Here is a 21,502-nt window from a genome sequence, read left to right as displayed (position 1 = left end):
GTAATGATTTCATGGCCTTTTTCAAGACTAAAATAGACTCAATACGTTCTAACCTTACTGGCAATACAAATCCACCCATGCAGACTTTGTACACACAGTTAAAGGTCTCCAAGCCTCTAAAGTGCTTCCCTGAAGTCACGCAACAAAAGGTTGAAGACCTCATCAGAAAGATGAGATCCTCCACATGTGCTCTGGACCCCTTTCCAACTGCCTTAGTAAAAGCACACATCGCTGCCATATGTCCTATGATTACAAAAGTAATAAATCAGTCTCTACAAGCTGGCCACGTACCAGTTTCACTAAAAACTGCCATAATTAGACCACTTCTCAAAAAACCAACTCTGGATCCTGATGTTCATGCAAATTATAGGCCTATATCCAATCTTCCTTTTCTATCCAAGGTATTGGAAAAAGTCGTTGCCACTCATCTTCAGGACCACCTTAAATACAATAACCTCTTTGAAAAAATTCAGTCTGGTTTTTGTCCGGCTCACAGCACAGAAACGGCTCTGGTTAGAGTCACCAACGACCTCCTGATGACAGCTGATTCTGGCTCCCCTTCCCTACTCATTCTCCTCGATCTGTCGGCAGCTTTTGACACAATTGACCATGGTATACTCCTCAACCGGTTAAACCACACCGGACTCACAGATACCGCTCTCGCCTGGTTTCAATCCTATCTCACTGGCAGAACTGAGTACATTTCCATTGGAACGGCAAAGTCTCAGTCATATGCAGTGACCTATGGGGTTCCCCAGGGGTCAGTACTGGGGCCCATCCTCTTCACTTTATACATGCTTCCCCTTGGTCAAATTATTAATCAACACGGAATACCATTTCACTGTTATGCCGACGATATACAACTTTACATTCGAATTGACACAACGTCCTCCTGCACTGCTGCTTCATTCCCATCTTCATCCATTTCAATACTTGCTGACTGCCTGCATGAGATAAATGCGTGGATGAAAAGCAACTTTCTTCAGCTGAACGGTGCAAAAACTGAAGTGATGTTGATTGGCACGCCACATCAGATCCAGTCATCTCCCATAGCCAGTGTTACTGCATTAGGTCACACCACTCCTCTAACCACGACAGTTACCAATCTTGGCATAAAATTAGACCAACAATTATACTTTGAAACCCATATCAAACACCTCTGTAAGATTTCTTTTCATCATCTCAGAAACATTGCCAAACTCCGTCCTACCCTCACTGTTTCAGACGCTGAAAAGCTGGTTCGCGCATTTGTTTCCTCAAGACTGGATTATTGCAATGCACTTTTTATTGGGATCCCGAACAAGAGCCTTCAGAGACTACAGTACATTCAGAACAGTGCTGCTCGAATCCTGATGAGAGTACGGAAACATGAACACATTACACCTGTTCTTCAATCACTTCACTGGCTTCCTGTCTCTGTCAGAATTGAATACAAGGTCTCCCTCCTTGCCTACCAGTGCATACATGGCAATGCTCCTTCATACCTGAAAGAACTTCTCACCCCGCAAACCTCATCACGATCTCTTCGCTCTGTAAATTCAAACCGCTTCCTCCTCCCCAGAACTAAGCTCAGCACCATGGGTGACAGGGCCTTTTCTTCTGCCGCACCTCGCTTGTGGAATGCTCTACCTGACCAGTTGAGAGCTCCTCAGAAAATAGAAAGCTTTAAAAAGGGACTTAAAACTTTTCTTTTTAGAAGAACTTACCATTCCTAATTAATTTATGGTTTTAAAGTTTTTTACTATGCTTTTTACTATGTAGCACTTTGAGATTTGTGTCCAAATGTAAAGTGCATTACAAATAAAATGTATTATTATTTATTATTATTATTATATATATATATATATATATATATATATATATATATATATATATATATATATATATATATATAGAGCTAATTACTCTCACTGGATCATGAGAAAACCTTCCGGGAACGTTACTGGAACGATACTTTATACACATAAGAAATAAAACCATATACAAGCTTTAACTAACGTTCTCTGTTAGTTCTCATAAAACCATGAGAGAACGTTAGGTTTCATAGTTTTATAGTTGGTACTTGTAAGCAGCAGAGGCGATTTAACCTGCCTGTGGGCCCAGGGGCTACGGCTGGTTGTGGGCCCCCACGTATAGTTTTCATAAAATCAGTACAAAACGCAAGACAACGGAGTTCAGTGGCGTAACTAGGGGCTCGTGGGCCCCAGTGCAAAAAATAATTTTGGGCCCTCCTCTATATACTGTATAGGTCTAGTAACGTTAAGCAGGCTACACAGATTCCCAAAATCCCTTGCTGTGCACCCACTGTGTATTGTGATTACATGTATTCTGATATTTCATTGTCTTTTAGTTATTTTTATATTTTACTTAACGAAAATATTGTCGTGTTTTTACTTTCGCTATCGCGGCACTTTACCGCTAGCATTAGCCACGTGCTACCGTAGAGGGTCGGCTCACCTAGCCGCTGTCCGGTGGGGATGCTGCGGGTCTTTTGCTGTGCGGTGGTGGAGGTGTGGAAATAAAGACACACGACAGGGTAGAGTCACTTTAACTGTTTAGTCAGGACTTCAATGAGCGTTACAGCACTTTACACCGCCTAGTTCCAGAACCCGAACTTCAATGCTGGGACCATAATGCGAGCCTCATATACAAAACTATCTGCAGAATGTCCGAACACACATATATAAACCTGGTGCTGCATTCTGATTGGCTGAGCTGAATGTCGCTCACATACTAGCTCTAAATACATACAGCAGTAAGTGAACGGCAGAGAGAAACAGTGGATATTAAGTTTTAAAACATTTGTTCTTCAGTTATAATGTTGTACTGTACTTTGTTTTAAGCCAGATAAGAAGTGCAGTGAAAGTAATGAATGTAGTTTTATTTATTATTGTTTATGAACAAAAACTTTCACTGAAAAAAAGATTTGACGTTCTTTACTATTTTCTGTACTTTATTTTACAAAAAGCCAGAGAGTGCAGTGAGAGTAGGGATTATGTTTTCTTATTATATCATTGTTTCTGAACAAAAAACCCAGACTTTATTAAAATTACTTTTTATTCACCTAAAAACTGTAGTGGGTTTTCACTGCACATGATTAACTAATAAACACAAAATCATTTATTAGTCAAAGCACATTAATGATACATTCCCCTCATAAATCATGACACACTACTGTTCCCTACATGAAAGTAAATAAGCTGCTTTATCAGTAAAAAGTATCGGTATCGGATCGATATCGGCGATACTGGCCCTGTATTTACTTGGTATCGGATCGATACCAAATTTTGCAGTATCGCACACCACTACTCTCGAGTCAAAAATTTTCTCAAGTTAGAGTTTTGGCCCCGTTTTGACGGGTGGGCGGGATCTCGTCACTCATTGGCTGCTAGAGTTAAGCCAGTGTACGTTTATATTCTTATGTTGCCAGATTAGAAGGCTTTTATTTTAAACTGGGGGGTTCAAGGAACACAGCATTGCAAATACAAATGTTTTAAATGTCACCAAATGTATAATAACTAATCTGTAAGATATCAGCAGTTTATTAGTATAATGTTCTTTATGAGCACGCATTGGTGATTTTCCATGCATTTCGGTGGGTTTTGAAATACGTTTTAACACTGTAGCAATCTGGCAACCCCGATCACAACACAGTTTGGACAGAGTGGTGACCCTCCCATAGGGAACCGTTGTAACGGGGGCGGGACATTTTTTCTGCGCAGCTTCCGGGTTGTGGAGCTCTGAAAAGTTCCAAACATCCCATAGAGCCCCATTCATTTCCACTACTTATCAAGCATTTTTAGCTGTATGTTGCTTTGTTTTAAAAAAATTATGAATTTTATGTCATTAATATACTTAATACTGTTATTGTTTAGCATTTGCTCAGCACTAAATGTTACATGTTTATCTTAATTAATAGGTATAACAGAATTTAGCTTAGTCAGTTAAACTAAATTAATGACACTATAGTCTTTTAACCTAAAATGAGTTGATTAATCAAGAGTCTTGTTACAGAAATGATCATAAAACATTAGAGCCATAATAAATCATTATACTTTTACTTTCACACTTAAGTACATTTGAAGGTAAATTTAGTTTAGTACTTTAGTGGAGGTAAAGAGTATTTTTACTTTTATTACTACTTTTACTGGAGTAATATTTTACCTTGGATATCTCTACTTCAACTCAACTACATGGTTTGTGTACCTTGTCCACCACTTACATTAGACAAAATGAACTAGTGCATATTCATAATGAATTCATTAATGTATTACATGTAGGAATCAATTATTAATCACTTATGAAATAAGAGATGAATTAATGCTATTTCATGTACCTGCACTATAATGTTAAAGGTATTGGTACGGTAGTGTGTTTATGAATCTGTTCATTCAGTGCAGGTAAACCTTATGAATCCAGCCACATGGCTTAGTGTTTAACCAAAAGGATTATTATTATTATGAATCCTCAGGAAAGTGAAGGGAGATTAGTTTATGTAAAAAACAAAACATAAAAAACTGTCTAATGTCTGTACTGTATATTGTCTCTACTACTTAATGATATGGCATTATGTAATGTATGCTAATATAATGTCTGTGTGTTAACAAGAACGAGCTATTAAGTCATTATAAACATCAATCTTCCACTTCATATACCAAATTGATATTAAAGCAGATGCAGTAAATGTAAAGGCAGGTGAAAATACCCAGAAATTGTACAAATGTTTATTATTTAATGTTTAATATTTCACTCACTGCTGCCGGTCCCATATAAGAACATGACAGCGCCGGGTTTGTTTGGAACTATTGGAGGGTTACATGAACCACGTGACCGCGTGGCGGCGAGATCAAGGAGTGTCGCAACTCTCTCTACGGCTCTGTATTTTCTCAGTGTCGCTTAGTCACGTGACAGCACGACAGTAAAACACAGCGGAGCAGAGAGGAGGAGCAAAATGTGTACACACACGCACACACACACGCACACACACACACACGTCTACCTTTCGATAAAACGGGAGGAACGTACTGAATGTAGCGGAGAAAAAACTGAAACTAAAGTATCGATCCGATTCCGATACCAACGTTGGTATCGATAATATCGATATTTGGATCGATCCGCCCACCACTAGTAAACAGATCAGGTCAAGCATTGGTTTCAATTCCCAACTCGTATGGAGAAACTGAAAGGTTTTCTGTTTGCTAATTAGAGAACATTCAATTAAGATACGAGTGTAGAATGACCTCTGGTTTTACATTATGCTCTAATGATCTAATCATGTTTTTAAAATCTCAACACTTTTATGACGCTGAAAACTAAATGAATTGTAATAATGCCTTTGTGTTTTTAAACATATTCTAGTCTTTTTAATATTTATGGAACAATAAATAAAATATTTTTTGTATTGATGTATCTGTTTCCTTGCCTTTTACTGATTTTTGTAGTTTATTTAAGCAATAGAACACGAGAGGGAGTGTGTTATCGCGAATAACATCACGGCTGTGATTTGGTCGCAGGCACGAACCGAAGGTGAGTTTTTACAAAATAAAGAAAGAAAATAAATCAAAGAAGCCCTGAATTTCATATTAAATATGCTTTAATATTGACAATACCTTCCGCCAAAAAGTAGTTCCACAACGAATATAAAGTTTAACACTACAAAGCAGACATCCCAAGTTGCAAAAACTCATTTCAGGCAGGTAAGAACAAGAAGAAGAGGACGAGAACCTCCGAAGGGAAAAAAATAAATAAAAAAACCTCTCGCACACACCAAAGGATATGGATGAAAACAGAACTACTAGGAGCTGCTGACTGGCTTAACTAACTGTTCGCGTTACAAACACATTAATGTTCCCTAAATAGTGCACTAGATTGTGTATCAGATCATGGATATATGTTCCCTACATAGTGCACTAGATAGTGAATTAGACAATTGGTTATGTTCCCTACGCTAGATGATTGTATATCAGATAACGGATTTAAAACGCGACCGGGAAAAAAAGGCTGTGTTGCCTGCGTGCGCATTTGTGTGCATGAAGCTTGTCGTTAATGGCAACGCGTCAGCGAAGAAATACCATTGTGGTGTGAAAAGACCGTGCTGTTATCACGAATATCAGCACGTTTAGAACGCTTCTCAACCAATCAGATTATAAGGTCAGAACAACCTGTTGTATAAATATATACAAGGGATCTTCAAAAAGTTTCAGCCCTTTTACATTTTCGTTCAAAACATGGGTGGTATGAGTAGTAATTGGAGAGAGCTTATAGTCTGGATTTGGCACCATTTAATTTCCACCTTTTTGGACAGCTCAAAGAAGCTTTAAGGGGTGTCATCATGTGATGATGATGATGATGATGTGAAAGCAGGAGTGCATCAGTAGCTACATGCTCAACCAAAAACAATATTATTATGTGGTACTCAGCAAATATAACAATGTGCTCACAGCATTGTTACAACCATTGATATAGTCATTAGTATATACAGAGAGCAACAGTCTGAGACCACCAGTAAAGATTATTTTATTTTGCACTTTTATTAAATTTAATACATTGTGTTTATTAAAAAAACATATAATTAGTTGATACAGAAAGTATAGCATAGTCTCTAAAATCCCAATATAAGTCAATCGCACCCTCACACATACAGTGTATCACAAAAGTGAGTACACCCCTCACATTTCTGCAAATATTTCATTATATCTTTTCATGGGACAACACTATAGACATGAAACTTGGATATAACTTAGAGTAGTCAGTGTACAACTTGTATAGCAGTGTAGATTTACTGTCTTCTGAAAATAACTCAACACACAGCCATTAATGTCTAAATAGCTGGCAACATAAGTGAGTACACCCCACAGTGAACATGTCCAAATTGTGCCCAAAGTGTCAATATTTTGTGTGACCACCATTATTATCCAGCACTGCCTTAACCCTCCTGGGCATGGAATTCACCAGAGCTGCACAGGTTGCTACTGGAATCCTCTTCCACTCCTCCATGATGACATCACGGAGCTGGTGGATGTTAGACACCTTGAACTCCTCCACCTTCCACTTGAGGATGCCCCACAGGTGCTCAATTGGGTTTAGTCCATCACCTTTACCTTCAGCTTCCTCAGCAAGGCAGTTGTCATCTTGGAGGTTGTCGTTATCCTGTTGGAAAACTGCCATGAGGCCCAGTTTTCGAAGGGAGGGGATCATGCTCTGTTTCAGAATGTCACAGTACATGTTGGAATTCATGTTTCCCTCAATGAACTGCAGCTCCCCAGTGCCAGCAACACGCATGCAGCCCAAGACCATGATGCTACCACCACCATGCTTGACTGTAGGCAAAATACAGTTGTCTTGGTACTTCTCACCAGGGCGCCGCCACACATGCTGGACACCATCTGAGCCAAACAAGTTTATCTTGGTCTCGTCAGACCACAGGGTATTCCAGTAATCCATGTTCTTGGACTGCTTGTCTTCAGCAAACAGACTGAGAATTTTTCTGGATTTCCTGAATCTTTTCACAATATTATGGGATGGTAGATGGTACAAGACTAAATTATTTGCAATCTTGCACTGAGAACTGACTGACAATTCAGTTCACAAAGTGGTAGGCCACTGCCCATCCCATTTGGTGGATCCTTTCATACCCAACCATGAATGATTAAGTATACATTTTGCATCTGTCTTAATTTTTTTGTGTTGCAGATATCAAATTCCAAAATATACAATCAGGCTGGTCAGACAAAATATAAAAAGTCATTTCCTTGTACTTAGTAGTTAACCAAAGTTTTAAGAGAATGAATATATGACAGATTCTTGTTTTTATTTCATTTTACAGAAACAGTCCCAACCTTTCTGGAAATAGGCTTCATAAGAATGATGTATTATTCTGCCTGTATATTTTATAGCCGGCATTTAAATGTCTATAAATGTTTATACATAAATGTCACAGTCCATGTTTTTACATGAGTAAATCATTTAAACAATATGAGGTATATGAATATATACCTATAGCAGCCTATATATGTACCATATGAATATATGTATAAATGATTATCATAAACATATAATGGGTTAATGGTGACCAGTAAGTGTACAACATAAAAAATTCATGTTTTTATGTTATTATTACAAGTAACAATGATGTTTCACTGTACTAAGGAATGTAAAAACTCAAAACTCAGTTATAAAAGAAATTGAAGGGCAGTCACTCAATTAAATTGATAATTGTACTCAACAAAACAATATACAGTGGAGATTTTGTTATACAACAATAAAAGTCTTTAAATAAGAAACCACAAGCATTTTTATAGAGTTGTCACATTGCAGCTATAACAGCCTTCACTCTTTTGGCATGATCTTCATGAACATGAAGTGTGTCTGTTGAAATGTGCACTCATTCAGCACAACAGTCTGGTACTGATGTTGGACAATGGGGCCTTGTTGTACAGCTGACGTTTCAATTAATTCTGAAGATGTTCTGTGGGATTAAGGTTCAGGCCCTGTGCAGACCACTGTTAAACTATGTCTTTATGGACCTTGTTTTGTGCATAGTGGCATAGCCAAGCTGAAAAAAGTAAAACAGCCTTCTCTAAACTGATGCCACAAAGTTGGAAGCATATGCTTTATTACGAATAACTGATTTATTACATGATTTGCTAAGTGTCACATTCAGTAAGCTTACAATATTTTTTTTCATCAACTGACTATGTTGCTACCCCAGTCTCTATGAACAGGAGGAAAAGAAACCAACCAGTGGTGAACAATAATAAATCAATTAGAACATTGAGAAACTACTTGATTCAGCATTCAGGCATTCTAAGCAGGATGTGTTTAGAACATCGTCTTTGAATAAAATCTATAGTTCATACACACATTTCTTGATTTCCCCAACTGCCAGATTCTTCTATTATAAGTGAGTTTCAAGTAAATATTAACATTTTTGTCCAAGGTAATCTAAAACTTACACAACACATATAGTGGTTTGATATTTGGTTAAATAATGCTGGAACACTTCATTAATATTTGTTAGAAACCCAGTATATACGTTTGTGTGAGTATAATATGCATTAGTTATATTTAAACACATTCAGTTAGTCACAACACAACAGTTAGTCAAATTTTGTTAACAGATTGGTGTGATTCCTTGAGATCACTGAGCTGCTGGGGGTGCGTTCACCACTATCACGGGCTGAAAGAAGAAACAAAGTTAAAAGATTAGCAATGATCACTGTGGAACTCATGTGTGCAGTGCTGTGTGACTCGATTCTTACCACATTACTCCTGGGTGAGCAGCACTGAATCACTTTGCAGCAGAAGGCAGCTAAGGTGGCAGAGAGAGCAACCTGAGTCGCTTGCACTAGCACCTCTATACCAATGATATGTTCATATATGTACTGTGAAGAAAAAGAAGAAAATAGGGATGTGTGTAGTTATATTATTCATATGCGTTTGCTAATAGCCCCTTTTGTGCTTTTATTTAAGACTTTTTTTTAAATGCCATTCTTTTAGAGAAACAGTTTTTCAAAAGGCAACACACTAATTCTTTTACTCATCTATTTACAACTAAGGGCAATTTAGAGTAGCAAATTCACCATCTGCGTGTTTTTGGGAAGGTGCAAAGAAAACCAGAGTACCTGGAGGAAGCCTACGAAGGCTCTCTTCCATTGTTTTAATTATATATTATTATTTAAATCATCATCATTAGTTTATTTATTCATTAATTTTCAATCATTGCTTTATCCTGGTCAGTCTATTAAAGTGCGCCAATTTTGAACATATCAGTAAAGTGTTTTAAAAGGTGCTCAGGTGGCACAGCGGTAAAACACACACAGCGGTAAAACTCAGCTCTGTCATCCAGCAGGATCTGTATGTCCTTTACTGTTACAGCTCCCTGTACTGACTTAACTGGGCCATATGATGCACACCCCCTACGACACATGTGCAACAGCCACCTGCACCTGCGTCAGTACCACATACATAGAGTCAAACACTGATCTCCATTATTCACCATCTCTGTGCAGGAGCTTTTGACCAGCCAACACAGGTGTTTTTGTTTGTTGACCTGTTTGACCTTTTTCAGTCTGGAAGAGACTTTTGTTAAAACCTGTCCTTAAAAAATTTGGCTAGTGATTAAGGTTATTCAAGTTATTAGACTGTAGATGACTAATATGTCAACTGTACATCAACTACTGTATATCTCAAGGCATTGGTGGAATCCATATCTGACAGGATTGGTGCTGTTATTAAAGCAAGAAGAGACATAACCAAGAATCAAGCTGCATTCAAACGATCCACGGCAAAACCACTTTTGCACTGGCGCCGGCATTGTAAAGTAAGGCATCAAAGGCAGATTTACTGCTTTGACGCTCGTTTTTTACAGCTTGCCACTGTGCTCAAAGTTAGTTTGCTGCTGACCTTTTTAAAGCATTGCCAGTGAGATCAATTGTTTATACGATGTAGCCAAAAGCAAAGCACAAACATGATGGAGAGAAACTGATTCTGTTTCACAAAAACCCGAACTGTTGTATTCAACGTAACATTGAAAAAATATGGCATGGTGACTAGTAAAGTATAAAATGGTGTTCTTTTTAAATAGCATGCTCACGTTTATTAATTGTCGAATCACCTGTTGTGGCTTCATAGCTTTTTAATAAGATTTAATACCCCTTTCGAAACAATAAAGTTGGGCGCTGAGGTGGCGCAGCGGTAAAACACGCTAGCACACCAGAGCTGACATTCCAAACTCATCGGTTCGAAACTCAGCTTTGCCATTTGGCAAGCTGAGTGCCTACATGAATAATGATTGGCTTATGTTCAAGGGCAGGGTGCTGGAGGGGACCTCATAACTGATGCAATTATGATCTCTGCTGGCTGATTGATGGTGCCTGCATAGAGTCGATGGATAATAGGAATCAGGGTGTGTCTCTTCATACACAAAAGCTGATTCACATATGAACTCGCCTCGTGCTGGTAAAAAGATGCAGTCGGCTACTGCACACGTGTCGGAGGGGGCATGTGTTAGTCACTCGGCAAAAGAATAAAAGGCGTTCATGAAACTGTATTGCTTCAGTCAAAGGGTGAAATTCAGGCTTATTAAGGAGCTACAAATCCACAACAAGTAAATCAAGGATTAGTAAACTTGGGATTGATATCCTTAATGCAAACCCAGTCCCCATTTCACAGTTCACTAGTCTTATGCTGTATTTTTTAACAGTATCATGTTACAACAAAAGCAGTCTCTCCCTGCCATGTCTGTGTGACTCTTCTGACTGTCAAATAAATAATTTGTCTCATTGGCGGCAATTTGAAAAGGTGGCAGACTGGGTTAGATTGAACACTGAGCTCAGCGGCAAGCTGTAAAAACCAGGTGGCAAAGAGGTAAATCTGCACGGTACATGCTGCTCAAGGTAGCGCAGCGGCAAGGGGAGCAGGGTCTCCTTCCATAGGAAACAATGGCACAGTCAGTGCATAAGTGGTGTTGCTGTGTATCGTATTGTAATTACACAAAAAAAATATGTTCATGAAATAACGTGATGGAATAAAAACTGCCTTACCGTCATTCTCTCACATAAGCTTTCTTGTGTAGTGACGTTGTGGTAGAAGTACCAGCATTCACTGTACGTACTGAAGTTCATTAAATTTGAGCTGATGATAAAGCAGACAACTGAGAATGCACATGCCACAACCTGCATTCCCAAACAGGCCTTCAGCTATCAGACAACATGAACACAGAGACATGAACACAGTCTGAAATGCTCATTAATCAGACATCAATGCTGTGATTGTGAATTTAATTAAATTGAATGTAAATGTTTGTTTCCAGGGTGCATTCAGATTGTATTTGCTTACTGTGGGAAGGTGAAGAGTCTGAGCAGCTAACGCCACGCTACCAGCTATTAAGCTCTACAGCATAGAAAGTAAATTCACACTATCAAACAGTGTATCCAAAATAATGAATATGACAACAAAATACCAGAGTGACTCTTTAATTAGTGGTTAATACTTACGACTGAAGACAGGCAAGCACTGACAGTGTTTGGTACAGTGGTCCACTTCACATTCCATACGACCCATTTAGAACCTAAGTAAAAGAGACTCAGCATGATTTGAGTAACCTGTGGAAAGGACAGAATCACACATTCAGTTGGTTTCTTACACAGACGACAGTAGTAAATGAAAAGTGGTGTAAATACGGATAATGCTATCTACACACCCCTAAAGCTTTGGGTTCTGCCTCCAAATACTTCTGTTCTTGATAGGGGTTCTTCTGAAATTTGACTTCCACTAGAGCTCCAGTTTCACTAGCAGGAATGAGTGCATCAGGTGAAAAATGTATCTCAGCTTGTTCTGAAAGCCATAAAATCAAAGCAATTCAGTTGCAGTCAGTACTAGGGATGTAACGATACACTCTACCCATGATGTGATACAATTCTGAGGTCACGATTAGATTTTTCCTAATTTTTTTAAACAAAATGAAATTGAAGACAAATTATGACAAAGTTTCCTTTTAATATTTCTCTTTAAAAAATAAAATACTGTATTTGTGCTTATCTTTTATTCATCTAAATAATGAATGCACTTTTATTTCTGTGGTACAAACTATACCAAATAATGCTTACTGTGTAAAAAAACTGAAATGAAATTTTAAAACAAACCCAACATTATATAAATAAATGAATAATAAATAATATATTTTGCATATCTGAATGATATAAAGGAAAGGTGATGTAACACAGTGGTAAACATGCCCCTGTCCCAACTTCTTTGGAACGTGTTGCAGGTATCAAATTCAAAATGAGTGAATATTTGCAAAAAAACAATAGTTTAACCGTTTGAACATTAAATATCTTGTCTTTGTAGTGTATTCAATTGAATATGGGTTGAAAAGGATTTGCAAATCATCGTATTCTGTTTTTATTTATGTTTTACACAATGTCCCAACTTCATTGGAATTGGGGTTGTACATAAAACATCTAATCCTGTGTTATAGATACTTTTTGTCACTCTTCATGGCAGAATTTCTGAAAATAAACCAGGTTTATTGGTTCTCTGGTATAGAATTAACTCTTTGTACACTCCATATGCACTACTATATGGATAAAAGTACTGAGACACGCCTTCTAGTTTTTTTTTCTATTTACAGCAATTGCTAACAGGTGTTATAAATCAATATAAAAAGGATGATACGCTTCTAACTTTGCAGCAGTTGTGTACGGAAAGTTATTTTATTGTTCCATCATGACTGTGCCCCTGTGCACAAACCAAAGTCTATAAAGACCTTGAAATGCTTGTCCAGTGGCCTGCACAGAACCCTGACCTCAGCCCCACTGAACAGCTTTGGAATGAACTGGGCATTCAGTCAATTAAGGCTTTCTCTACCAACATCAGTGCACGGCCATACAAATGCTCTTTTGATTGAATGGGCACAAATTTCCACAGATATAGTTCAAAGTCTTGTGAGAAGTCTTCTCAAAAGAGGGGCTGGTGTTATAGCCAAAATGAAGTGTATTCTTGACCATTTTAAAAGATATACACCAATCAGCTATAACATTAAAACCACCTTCTTGTTTCTACACTCACTGTCCATTTTATCAGCTCCACTTACCATATATAGTGTATCACAAAAGTGAGTACACCCCTCACATTTCTGCAAATATTTCATTATATCTTTTCATGGGACAACACTATAGACATGAAACTTGGATATAACTTAGAGTAGTCAGTGTACAGCTTGTATAGCAGTGTAGATTTACTGTCTTCTAAAAATAACTCAACACACAGCCATTAATGTCTAAATAGCTGGCAACATAAGTGAGTACACCCCACAGTGAACATGTCCAAATTGTGCCCAAATGTGTCGTTGTCCCTCCCTGGTGTCATGTGTCAAGGTCCCAGGTGTAAATGGGGAGCAGGGCTGTTAAATTTGGTGTTTTGGGTACAATTCTCTCATACTGGCCACTGGATATTCAACATGGCACCTCATGGCAAAGAACTCTCTGAGGATGTGATAAATAGAATTGTTGCTCTCCACAAAGATGGCCTGGGCTATAAGAAGATTGCTAACACCCTGAAACTGAGCTACAGCATGGTGGCCAAGGTCATACAGCGGTTTTCCAGGACAGGTTCCACTCGGAACAGGCTTCGCCAGGGTCGACCAAAGAAGTTGAGTCCACGTGTTCGGCGTCATATCCAGAGGTTGGCTTTAAAAAATAGACACATGAGTGCTGCCAGCATTGCTGCAGAGGTTAAAGATGTGGGAGGTCAGCCTGTCAGTGCTCAGACCATACGCCGCTCACTGCATCAACTCGGTCTGCATGGTCATCATCCCAGAAGGAAGCTGACGCACAAGAAAGCCAGCAAACAGTTTGCTGAAAACAAGCAGTCCAAGAACATGGATTACTGGAATGCCCTGTGGTCTGACGAGACCAAGATAAACTTGTTTGGCTCAGATGGTGTCCAGCATGTGTGGCGGCGCCCTGGTGAGAAGTACCAAGACAACTGTATCTTGCCTACAGTCAAGCATGTTGGTGGTAGCATCATGGTCTTGGGCTGCATGAGTGTTGCTGGCACTGGGGAGCTGCAGTTCATTGAGGGAAACATGAATTCCAACATGTACTGTGACATTCTAAAACAGAGCATGATCCCCTCCCTTCGAAAACGACCCCAAACACAACCTCCAAGATGACAACTGCCTTGCTGAGGAAGCTGAAGGTAAAGGTGATGGACTAAACCCAACTGAGCACCTGTGGCGCATCCTCAAGTGGAAGGTGGAGGAGTTCAAGGTGTCTAACATCCACCAGCTCTGTGATGTCATCATGGAGGAGTGGAAGAGGATTCCAGTAGCAACCTGTGCAGCTCTGGTGAATTCCATGCCCAGGAGGGTTAAGGCAGTGCTGGATAATAATGGTGGTCACACAAAATATTGACACTTTCACTGTGGGGTGTACTCACTTATGTTGCAGCTATTTAGACATTAATGGCTGTGTGTTGAGTTATTTTCAGAAGACAGTAAATCTACACTGCTATACAAGCTGTACACTGACTACTCTAAGTTATATCCAAGTTTTATTTCTATAGTGTTGTCCCATGAAAAGATATAATAAAAAATTTGCAGAAATGTGAGGGGTGTACTCACTTTTGTGATACACTGTAGAAGCACTTTGTAGTTCTACAATTACTAACTGTAGTCCATTTGTTTCTCTGCATACCTTTTTAGCCTGCTTTCACCCTGTTCTTCAATGATTAGGACCCCCACAGGACCACCACAGAGCAGGTATTATTTAGGAGGTGGATCATTCTCAGCACAGCAGTGACACTGACATGGTGGTGGTGTGTTAGTGTGTGTTGTGCTGGTATGAGTGGATCTGACACAGCAGTGCTGCTGGAGTTTTTAAACACCTCACTGTCCCTGCTGGACTGAGAATAGTCCACCAACCAAAAATATATCCAGCCAACAGTGCCCTGAGGGCAGCGTTCTGTGACCACTGATGAAGATCTCAAAGATGACCAACTCAAACAGTAGCGATAGATGAGTGATCTTCTCTGACTTTACATCTACAAGGTGGACCAACTAGGTAGGAGTGTCTAACAGAGTGGACAGTGAGTGGACACGGTGTTTAAAAACTCCATCAGCGCTGCTGTGTCTGATCCACTCAAACCAGCAAAACACACACTAACACACCAGCACTACAGTGCTGAGAATCATCCACTACCTAAATAACACGTACTCTGTGGTGGTCCTGTGGGGGTCCAGACCATTGAAGAACAGGGTGAAAGCAGGCTAAAAAAGCATTAAACAGATGGACTACAGTCAGTAATTGTAGAACTACAAAGTGCTTCTATATGGTAAGTGGAGCTGATAAAATGGACAGTGTGTGTAGAAACAAGGAGGTGGTTTTAATGTTATGGCTGATCGGTGTATTTTAGCCTTTCAAAACCAGTTTTAATGTGTGTTTTTGTGGTCATTGTCCTTCAGAAACATCCAATTGCATCCAAGATTCAAGAAGTTTGAGGTCATCTTTTTTCTTTATGAATCCATTCACTTTTTTAACTGGCATTAAAATGATCGTAGAACATAATACTTGAGTTGCTGGGTTTAAATGTGTCAATGTCGAATATTAAAACATCAGTCCTGGTCTCTGTGGCCAAACATTGTAGATCCAAGTGATCTACAATAAACTTAAGCAAGGCTTAAGAATGACAATTTTAGAGCAGTGGCACAGCACTTCTTGCACAGCAGCTTTTAACTCCATGCTGACGTAAATCTTGCTTGGCATTTGTGCTCCAGCATCTTCTAATCACAGACCTGTTTTAGTGGGTTTTAAAATACATCTAAATATCCAGAAGTTTTCCTTAATCAACCATAGAAAACAGGTAACTCTTCTATGTACCTTGATGTTTGTACAGACTAAAAAGTCAACACAGGTTTGAGTTTAAATAAATAACATTACGTTCTCTTGACAAATTTAACCCCCGGCCTCAGTACTTGGTGGAGTATACTTTTGCTAGGGATCACCAATCAGCCAGATATCAGGCAGTAACACTAATTATTTCTTAACAGTGGCATTTTTCTGCTATTTTATTTATGCATCTTCTTCCAATTTAGCATAGCAAATTCATCTTCCATTTCTGGAGACCCCAATCGTGTCTGAGGAGGGTATATTTGCCTGACACACGTTCCCTCAGACGAGTGCACAGTCCACCAACCCCTTCTTATTATCCCATACTTCGGTTGATTCTTGGTGAAGCTAGTTTCGAGCACATAGAGTTACGCACCGACCCCCGTGTTTCTCCACTTCTGTACAGGCACCTCGGGCTACTAAACAGGGTCCTTACACAGCGTCGAAGACCCCACCCATTTTTTAGTTCGGTCTTATATGGACAATTGTGTCTGCTACAGGCACTGTCAATTGTGCTCACTAGGGGGCGCCCAGCTGACCGGTAGCTGATATGATATTAAAACTCTGGGAGTTCAGAATTCCAAACAGTGACATTTTAATTCAACTTTTTAATTATATGGGAATTATGCAAGGCTCATTATTAGGGGTGTAACGATACACTCTGCTCACGATTCGATTCGATTCACGATGCTGAGCTCACGATTCGATTTTCTCACAATTTTTTTAAAGTGTAATCAGTGCAATACAATGCACATTTTCTTGTTCATTTTTTAAACAAAAAAAAAACTTCAGTCCCCTGCAATTAAAGGTAATTACCAAAAACAGAGTACTTTACTGTAACCTAACGGGTTAACCAATTTAAGTTACTTATCGCCATCTTAAATTGAAAATCAAAGTAATCAAACAAGCTCACTGAGCTGAGCCTTTAAACATATTTTTTTTGTAGCTTTAACTAATTTATTAACACATTACATGTAAAATAAATTACTAATGTAAAAAAAACCATTGTATCAAATGTTTATTATTTAAATGGCTTTATTTATATACTCAACGTGGAACAGAGTGCTACAACAATAAATTATAAAATACAAAAACAAAGACCCATCTCAATTAGACAAAAAGGTCTGATTGTGTCTGATTATTTGTAAATTTGCATCTACAGTGGAACAACACAACATCAACAAAGCATCACTCAACAAAATATAAATGAAAATGTGCAAAAGAAAAAGCAGCATCCAGGTGACAGTATTTGTAAGTATTTAGTGAAGATTGGCATGCAGAAAAAACAAGGAGCTCATCTTTGATGGGTTGATCCTGTTTCTCCTTTCTGTTATGATCTGCCCTGTTTCGGAAAAGATTCTCTTTGAGGGGACAGATGTTGCTACAATACACAGTGACATGTATAAGATGTGGGTAGACTGAACACTTCGTCTCCCTAAGTTAAGTGGGTCTGCACTTCTCGTGTCCAAACTTTACTGTTTCCTCTCACTCATTTTCCTCATCTTTCCAGCGTGTAATGTCTGCTTGTAAAGCGCTGAGTTCTCTCTCTCTCTCTCTCTCTCTCCTGTTCGTGTGCACGCTGTCCGTGCGTGTGTGTGTGTGTGTGTAACCCCGCCCCTCCTGCTCAGTGTAAACACACAAACGCCTACACGGAAACGCTTTAACGGAAAAAAACCCGGAAAAAACACGAATCGGCTCCGGATCCTGTCATTCATTTCGCGACCGACCCATCACTAATAAATTACAGAACGCACGTGCAATCGTACAATCGCGCAGATGTCCACGATGCACATCGCTAGATTTTTGCATCGCGATGCATCGTAAAACGATGTATCGTTACACCCCTACTCATTATTGTGGGAAGCAAAGGCTAGCCCATCTAGTATGGTCCCACAGGTCAGCTACTGTAGCACAAAGTTTTTATTATTATCTCTGAACCTGTAACAGGGCGAGCGGCTTCTGCCGCTACCGTGGGAATTAGAAAGCGCTTGGTTGTTATTTTAAGTAAGGTTCACTTTTAATCTTAGTAACGTTGTGTGTGTGCAGGTTATATCAGCATTACAATGTGTTTAATACACCGCTGTTTGAGTAGTGCAGTGGGCACCCCCCCAATCAACGCAGTCCAGTACTGGTCCAGTAATCAGAAAGTTGCCGGTTCAACTTACAAAAAATAAGAGGTCTTGAGACACTGGTCAGAGCTGTTTTGGGGGCTTGAATGGGATCTACTAGGCATTGTTTTAATGTTAGGGCTGATCATTTATAGTACAAGACAGAAAGTAGGTAGACAGACATCCCAAGTTGCAAAAAACTCATTTCAGGGAGGTACCCCCGTACCCGGACCCCGACCCCCCAAGTCCAAAAAAAATAAAAAAAAAAGCTAAAAAACCTCTCGTACACACCAAAGGATATGGGTGATAACAGAACTTTTAGGAGCTGCTAACTGAGCTACTAAGCTAACTGTTCGCATCACAAACACATTAATGTGTACTACATAGTGCACTACATAGAGTGAAAAATAATAGATCTATGTTCCCTACATAGTGCACTAGATTGTATATCAGAAAAGAATTTATGTTCCTTACTTTAGGTAGCGTATTGGTTAACAGTTACCAGTACTGCTTATTTGGATGTTATTATGTGGACGGACAGACAGATAATGTCTTTTCTCCGACTGCACTGATTTACATTATTGTTCTACAGAAGCTTGTTGCTCTGTTTCTGCGTTTTGAGATTTAAATCTACACAAAAACAGACGGATTCCTGTACAGACAGGATTCTCTGGCGGACAGACAGGCTTATGAATGTGAACACAGTGAGTTCAATGGTGAGTTTTGCAACACTGCGTCACATTACACTGGCCTGAAAAGTACCGCAAACTAAAAGAAAACAAAACACCCCGCAAACTTCCACACGTTTCCCTCTATACCAGATCATCTGTAATGACCTACCTGCCATATCTGCAGTTCTTGTGCTTTTAAATCGAGTATTGTGTTGTCTGGATGGAGAAATGTGTACTGTCCCCATGCAGTCAGACCGTTTTTTACTTTTCCGTTACACAGTCCCGCCCCGAACAAGAAATCTGACCTGATAAACATCTGGATTATGCCCCCGAAATGTTGCACAGTTCTTGTAGATAAAGACTTACTTTGTTCTGCAAAGTTCTGTCCCACTCCAGATCACTTTTGGGTGAGAGTAAGTAAAAAGTATAGTATAGCACTTATTAACATGCTTTAGCATTCATAATTTATCGCAATTACAAATCAGAAAAAGTTGGGACAGCAGGTAAAATGCAAATAATAAAAAAAACAGTGCTTCTTACATTTACTTTGACTTTTATTTGATTGGAGACAGGATGAACCTGAGATATTTCATGTTTTGTCTGGTCAACTTCATGTCATTTATTAATAAACATCCACTCCTGCATTTCAATTTCCATACTGTCCCAACTTCTTCTGATTTGGGGTTGTATTTTATTTTTAAAACATTTTTATGTAAACCCACAAGCCATCTTTCCTATACGGATCACGGGCGAGGATCGAACCTAGATGGCCACAATCCCGGAGCTGTGTGGCACCCACACTTTCTTCTCCTAAATTAGTCCAAAATCAGAAATTATGTGGAGATTTTAAGAAGATATACTTTATTTGTCATATATACATACAGTGGTGTATAGTAACGAAGTAATAATTCGTTACAGTACTAGTTTTTTGGAGTATCTGTACTTTACTGGAGTATAAAAATTTTCGTTAACTTTCACTTTTACTTTACTACATTTCCTAAAGAGATTGTGTACTTTTACTCCGATACATTTACCGTATGTAAATTCGTTACTCGTTACTACAAAATAAAACGACAAGATTTAGATTTAGCTAAATGATGTGAGATGTGTGACAGACTGCAGATTCTCTCTTTGCATATCCCAGCTTGTTTGGAAGCTGGGGTCAGAGCGCAGGGTCAGCCATCGTACGGCACCCCTGGAGCAGACAGGGTTAAGGGCCTTGCTCAAGGACCCAACAGTGGCTGCATAGCAGTGCCTGGATTTGAACCGTCAATCTTCCGGTTGAGAGCCCAAAGCTCTACCCACTAGGCTACCACTGTCCCATCAGCTCACATCTCACATCCTTTGCATCATCTCACAGTATCAAAATAAAACTAAGCAAGCTTATCATCTTCATAATACAACCCCCATTTCTGAAAAAGCTGGGACATTTTGTAAAATACAATAAAAAGAATAGTCTGATTCTGATTTGTTCATTCTCTCAACTTTTATTTAACTTTTAAGTCAAAAGAAAATATTTTCACTGATCTTGTCAAATTTTTGCCTGCAAAAACTTCAAAAAAAGTTGGGACAGAGGTAAAATTAGAGCAAATTAGAGCGCAGTACCAATAATTGTGGAGGGGACTGTATATGGACCATTTACACTGATCAGCCATAACATTAAAACCACCTCCTTGTTTCTACACTCACTGTCCATTTTATCAGCTCCACTTACCATATAGAAGCACTTTGTAGTTCTACAATTACTGACTGTAGTCCATATGTTTCTCTACATATTTTTCATGCTGTTCTTCAATGGTCAGGACCACCACAGAGCAGGTATTATTAAGGTGGTGGATGATTCTCAGCACTGCAGTGACACTGACATGGTGGTGGTGTGTTAGTGTGTTATGCTGGTATGAGTGGATCAAACACAGCAGCGCTGCTGGAGTTTTTAATAATGTGTCCACTCACTGTCCACACTATTAGACACTCCTACCTAGTTGGTCCACCTTGTAGACGTAAAGTCAGAGATGATCGCTCATCTATTGCTGCTGTTTGAGTTGGTCATCTTCTAGACCTTCATCAGTGGTCACAGGACGCTGCCCACTGGGCGCTGTTGACTGGATATTTTAGGTTGGTGGACTATTCGCAGTCCAGCAGTGACAGTGAGGTGTTTAAAAACTCCATCAGTGCTGCTGTGCTCATACCAGCACAACACACACTAACACACCACCACCATGTCAGTGTCACTGCAGTGCTGAGAATGATCCACCACCCAAATAATACCTGCTCTGTGGTGTTCCTGGGAGAGTCCTGACCATTGAAGAACAGCATAAAATGGGGCTAACAAAGC

General features: G+C 39.2%; 1 protein-coding gene across 2 annotated transcripts; it reads right to left on the bottom strand.

Annotated features, from left to right (window-relative positions):
* Window positions 1–6,499: 6,499 nt before the first annotated feature.
* si:ch211-212k18.8 (uncharacterized protein LOC100001422 homolog) lies at window positions 6,500–19,449 on the bottom strand. Of its 2 annotated transcripts, none has more exons than XM_062994098.1 (7): window positions 19,337–19,449; window positions 12,203–12,336; window positions 11,997–12,104; window positions 11,839–11,892; window positions 11,544–11,699; window positions 9,261–9,383; window positions 6,500–9,178 (listed from the first exon to the last, which is right to left on the bottom strand). In XM_062994098.1, the coding sequence occupies exons 1-7, from the start codon at window positions 19,410–19,412 to the stop codon at window positions 9,140–9,142; spliced, it is 690 nt and encodes a 229-aa protein (XP_062850168.1). In that variant the 5' UTR covers window positions 19,413–19,449; the 3' UTR covers window positions 6,500–9,139. The 2 variants fall into 2 exon arrangements, with proteins under 2 accessions (XP_062850168.1, XP_062850170.1); XM_062994100.1 differs by having other exon boundaries at window positions 11,544–11,675.
* Window positions 19,450–21,502: the final 2,053 nt, after the last annotated feature.

The sequence above is a fragment of the Trichomycterus rosablanca genome, chromosome 4 (genome assembly GCF_030014385.1).
Source record: "Trichomycterus rosablanca isolate fTriRos1 chromosome 4, fTriRos1.hap1, whole genome shotgun sequence".
In the NCBI taxonomy this organism is placed as follows: Eukaryota; Metazoa; Chordata; class Actinopteri; order Siluriformes; family Trichomycteridae; genus Trichomycterus; species Trichomycterus rosablanca.
Note: the sequence above shows the minus strand (reverse complement) of the source record. Positions and strands in the feature narration are given on the sequence as shown.

Bases quoted from the DNA above. Each gene is read 5' to 3' on its own strand.
- si:ch211-212k18.8 (XM_062994098.1), bottom strand. From the start codon at position 19,412: ATGGGGACAGTACACATTTCTCCATCCAGACAACACAATACTCGATTT. The intron at 11,893-11,996 runs GTAAGTATTAAC...TCTATGCTGTAG, and splicing joins GTGCTTGCCTGTCTTCAGTC to AGCTTAATAGCTGGTAGCGT. The intron at 9,384-11,543 runs GTAAGGCAGTTT...TTTTCTTCACAG, and splicing joins GCTTATGTGAGAGAATGACG to TACATATATGAACATATCAT.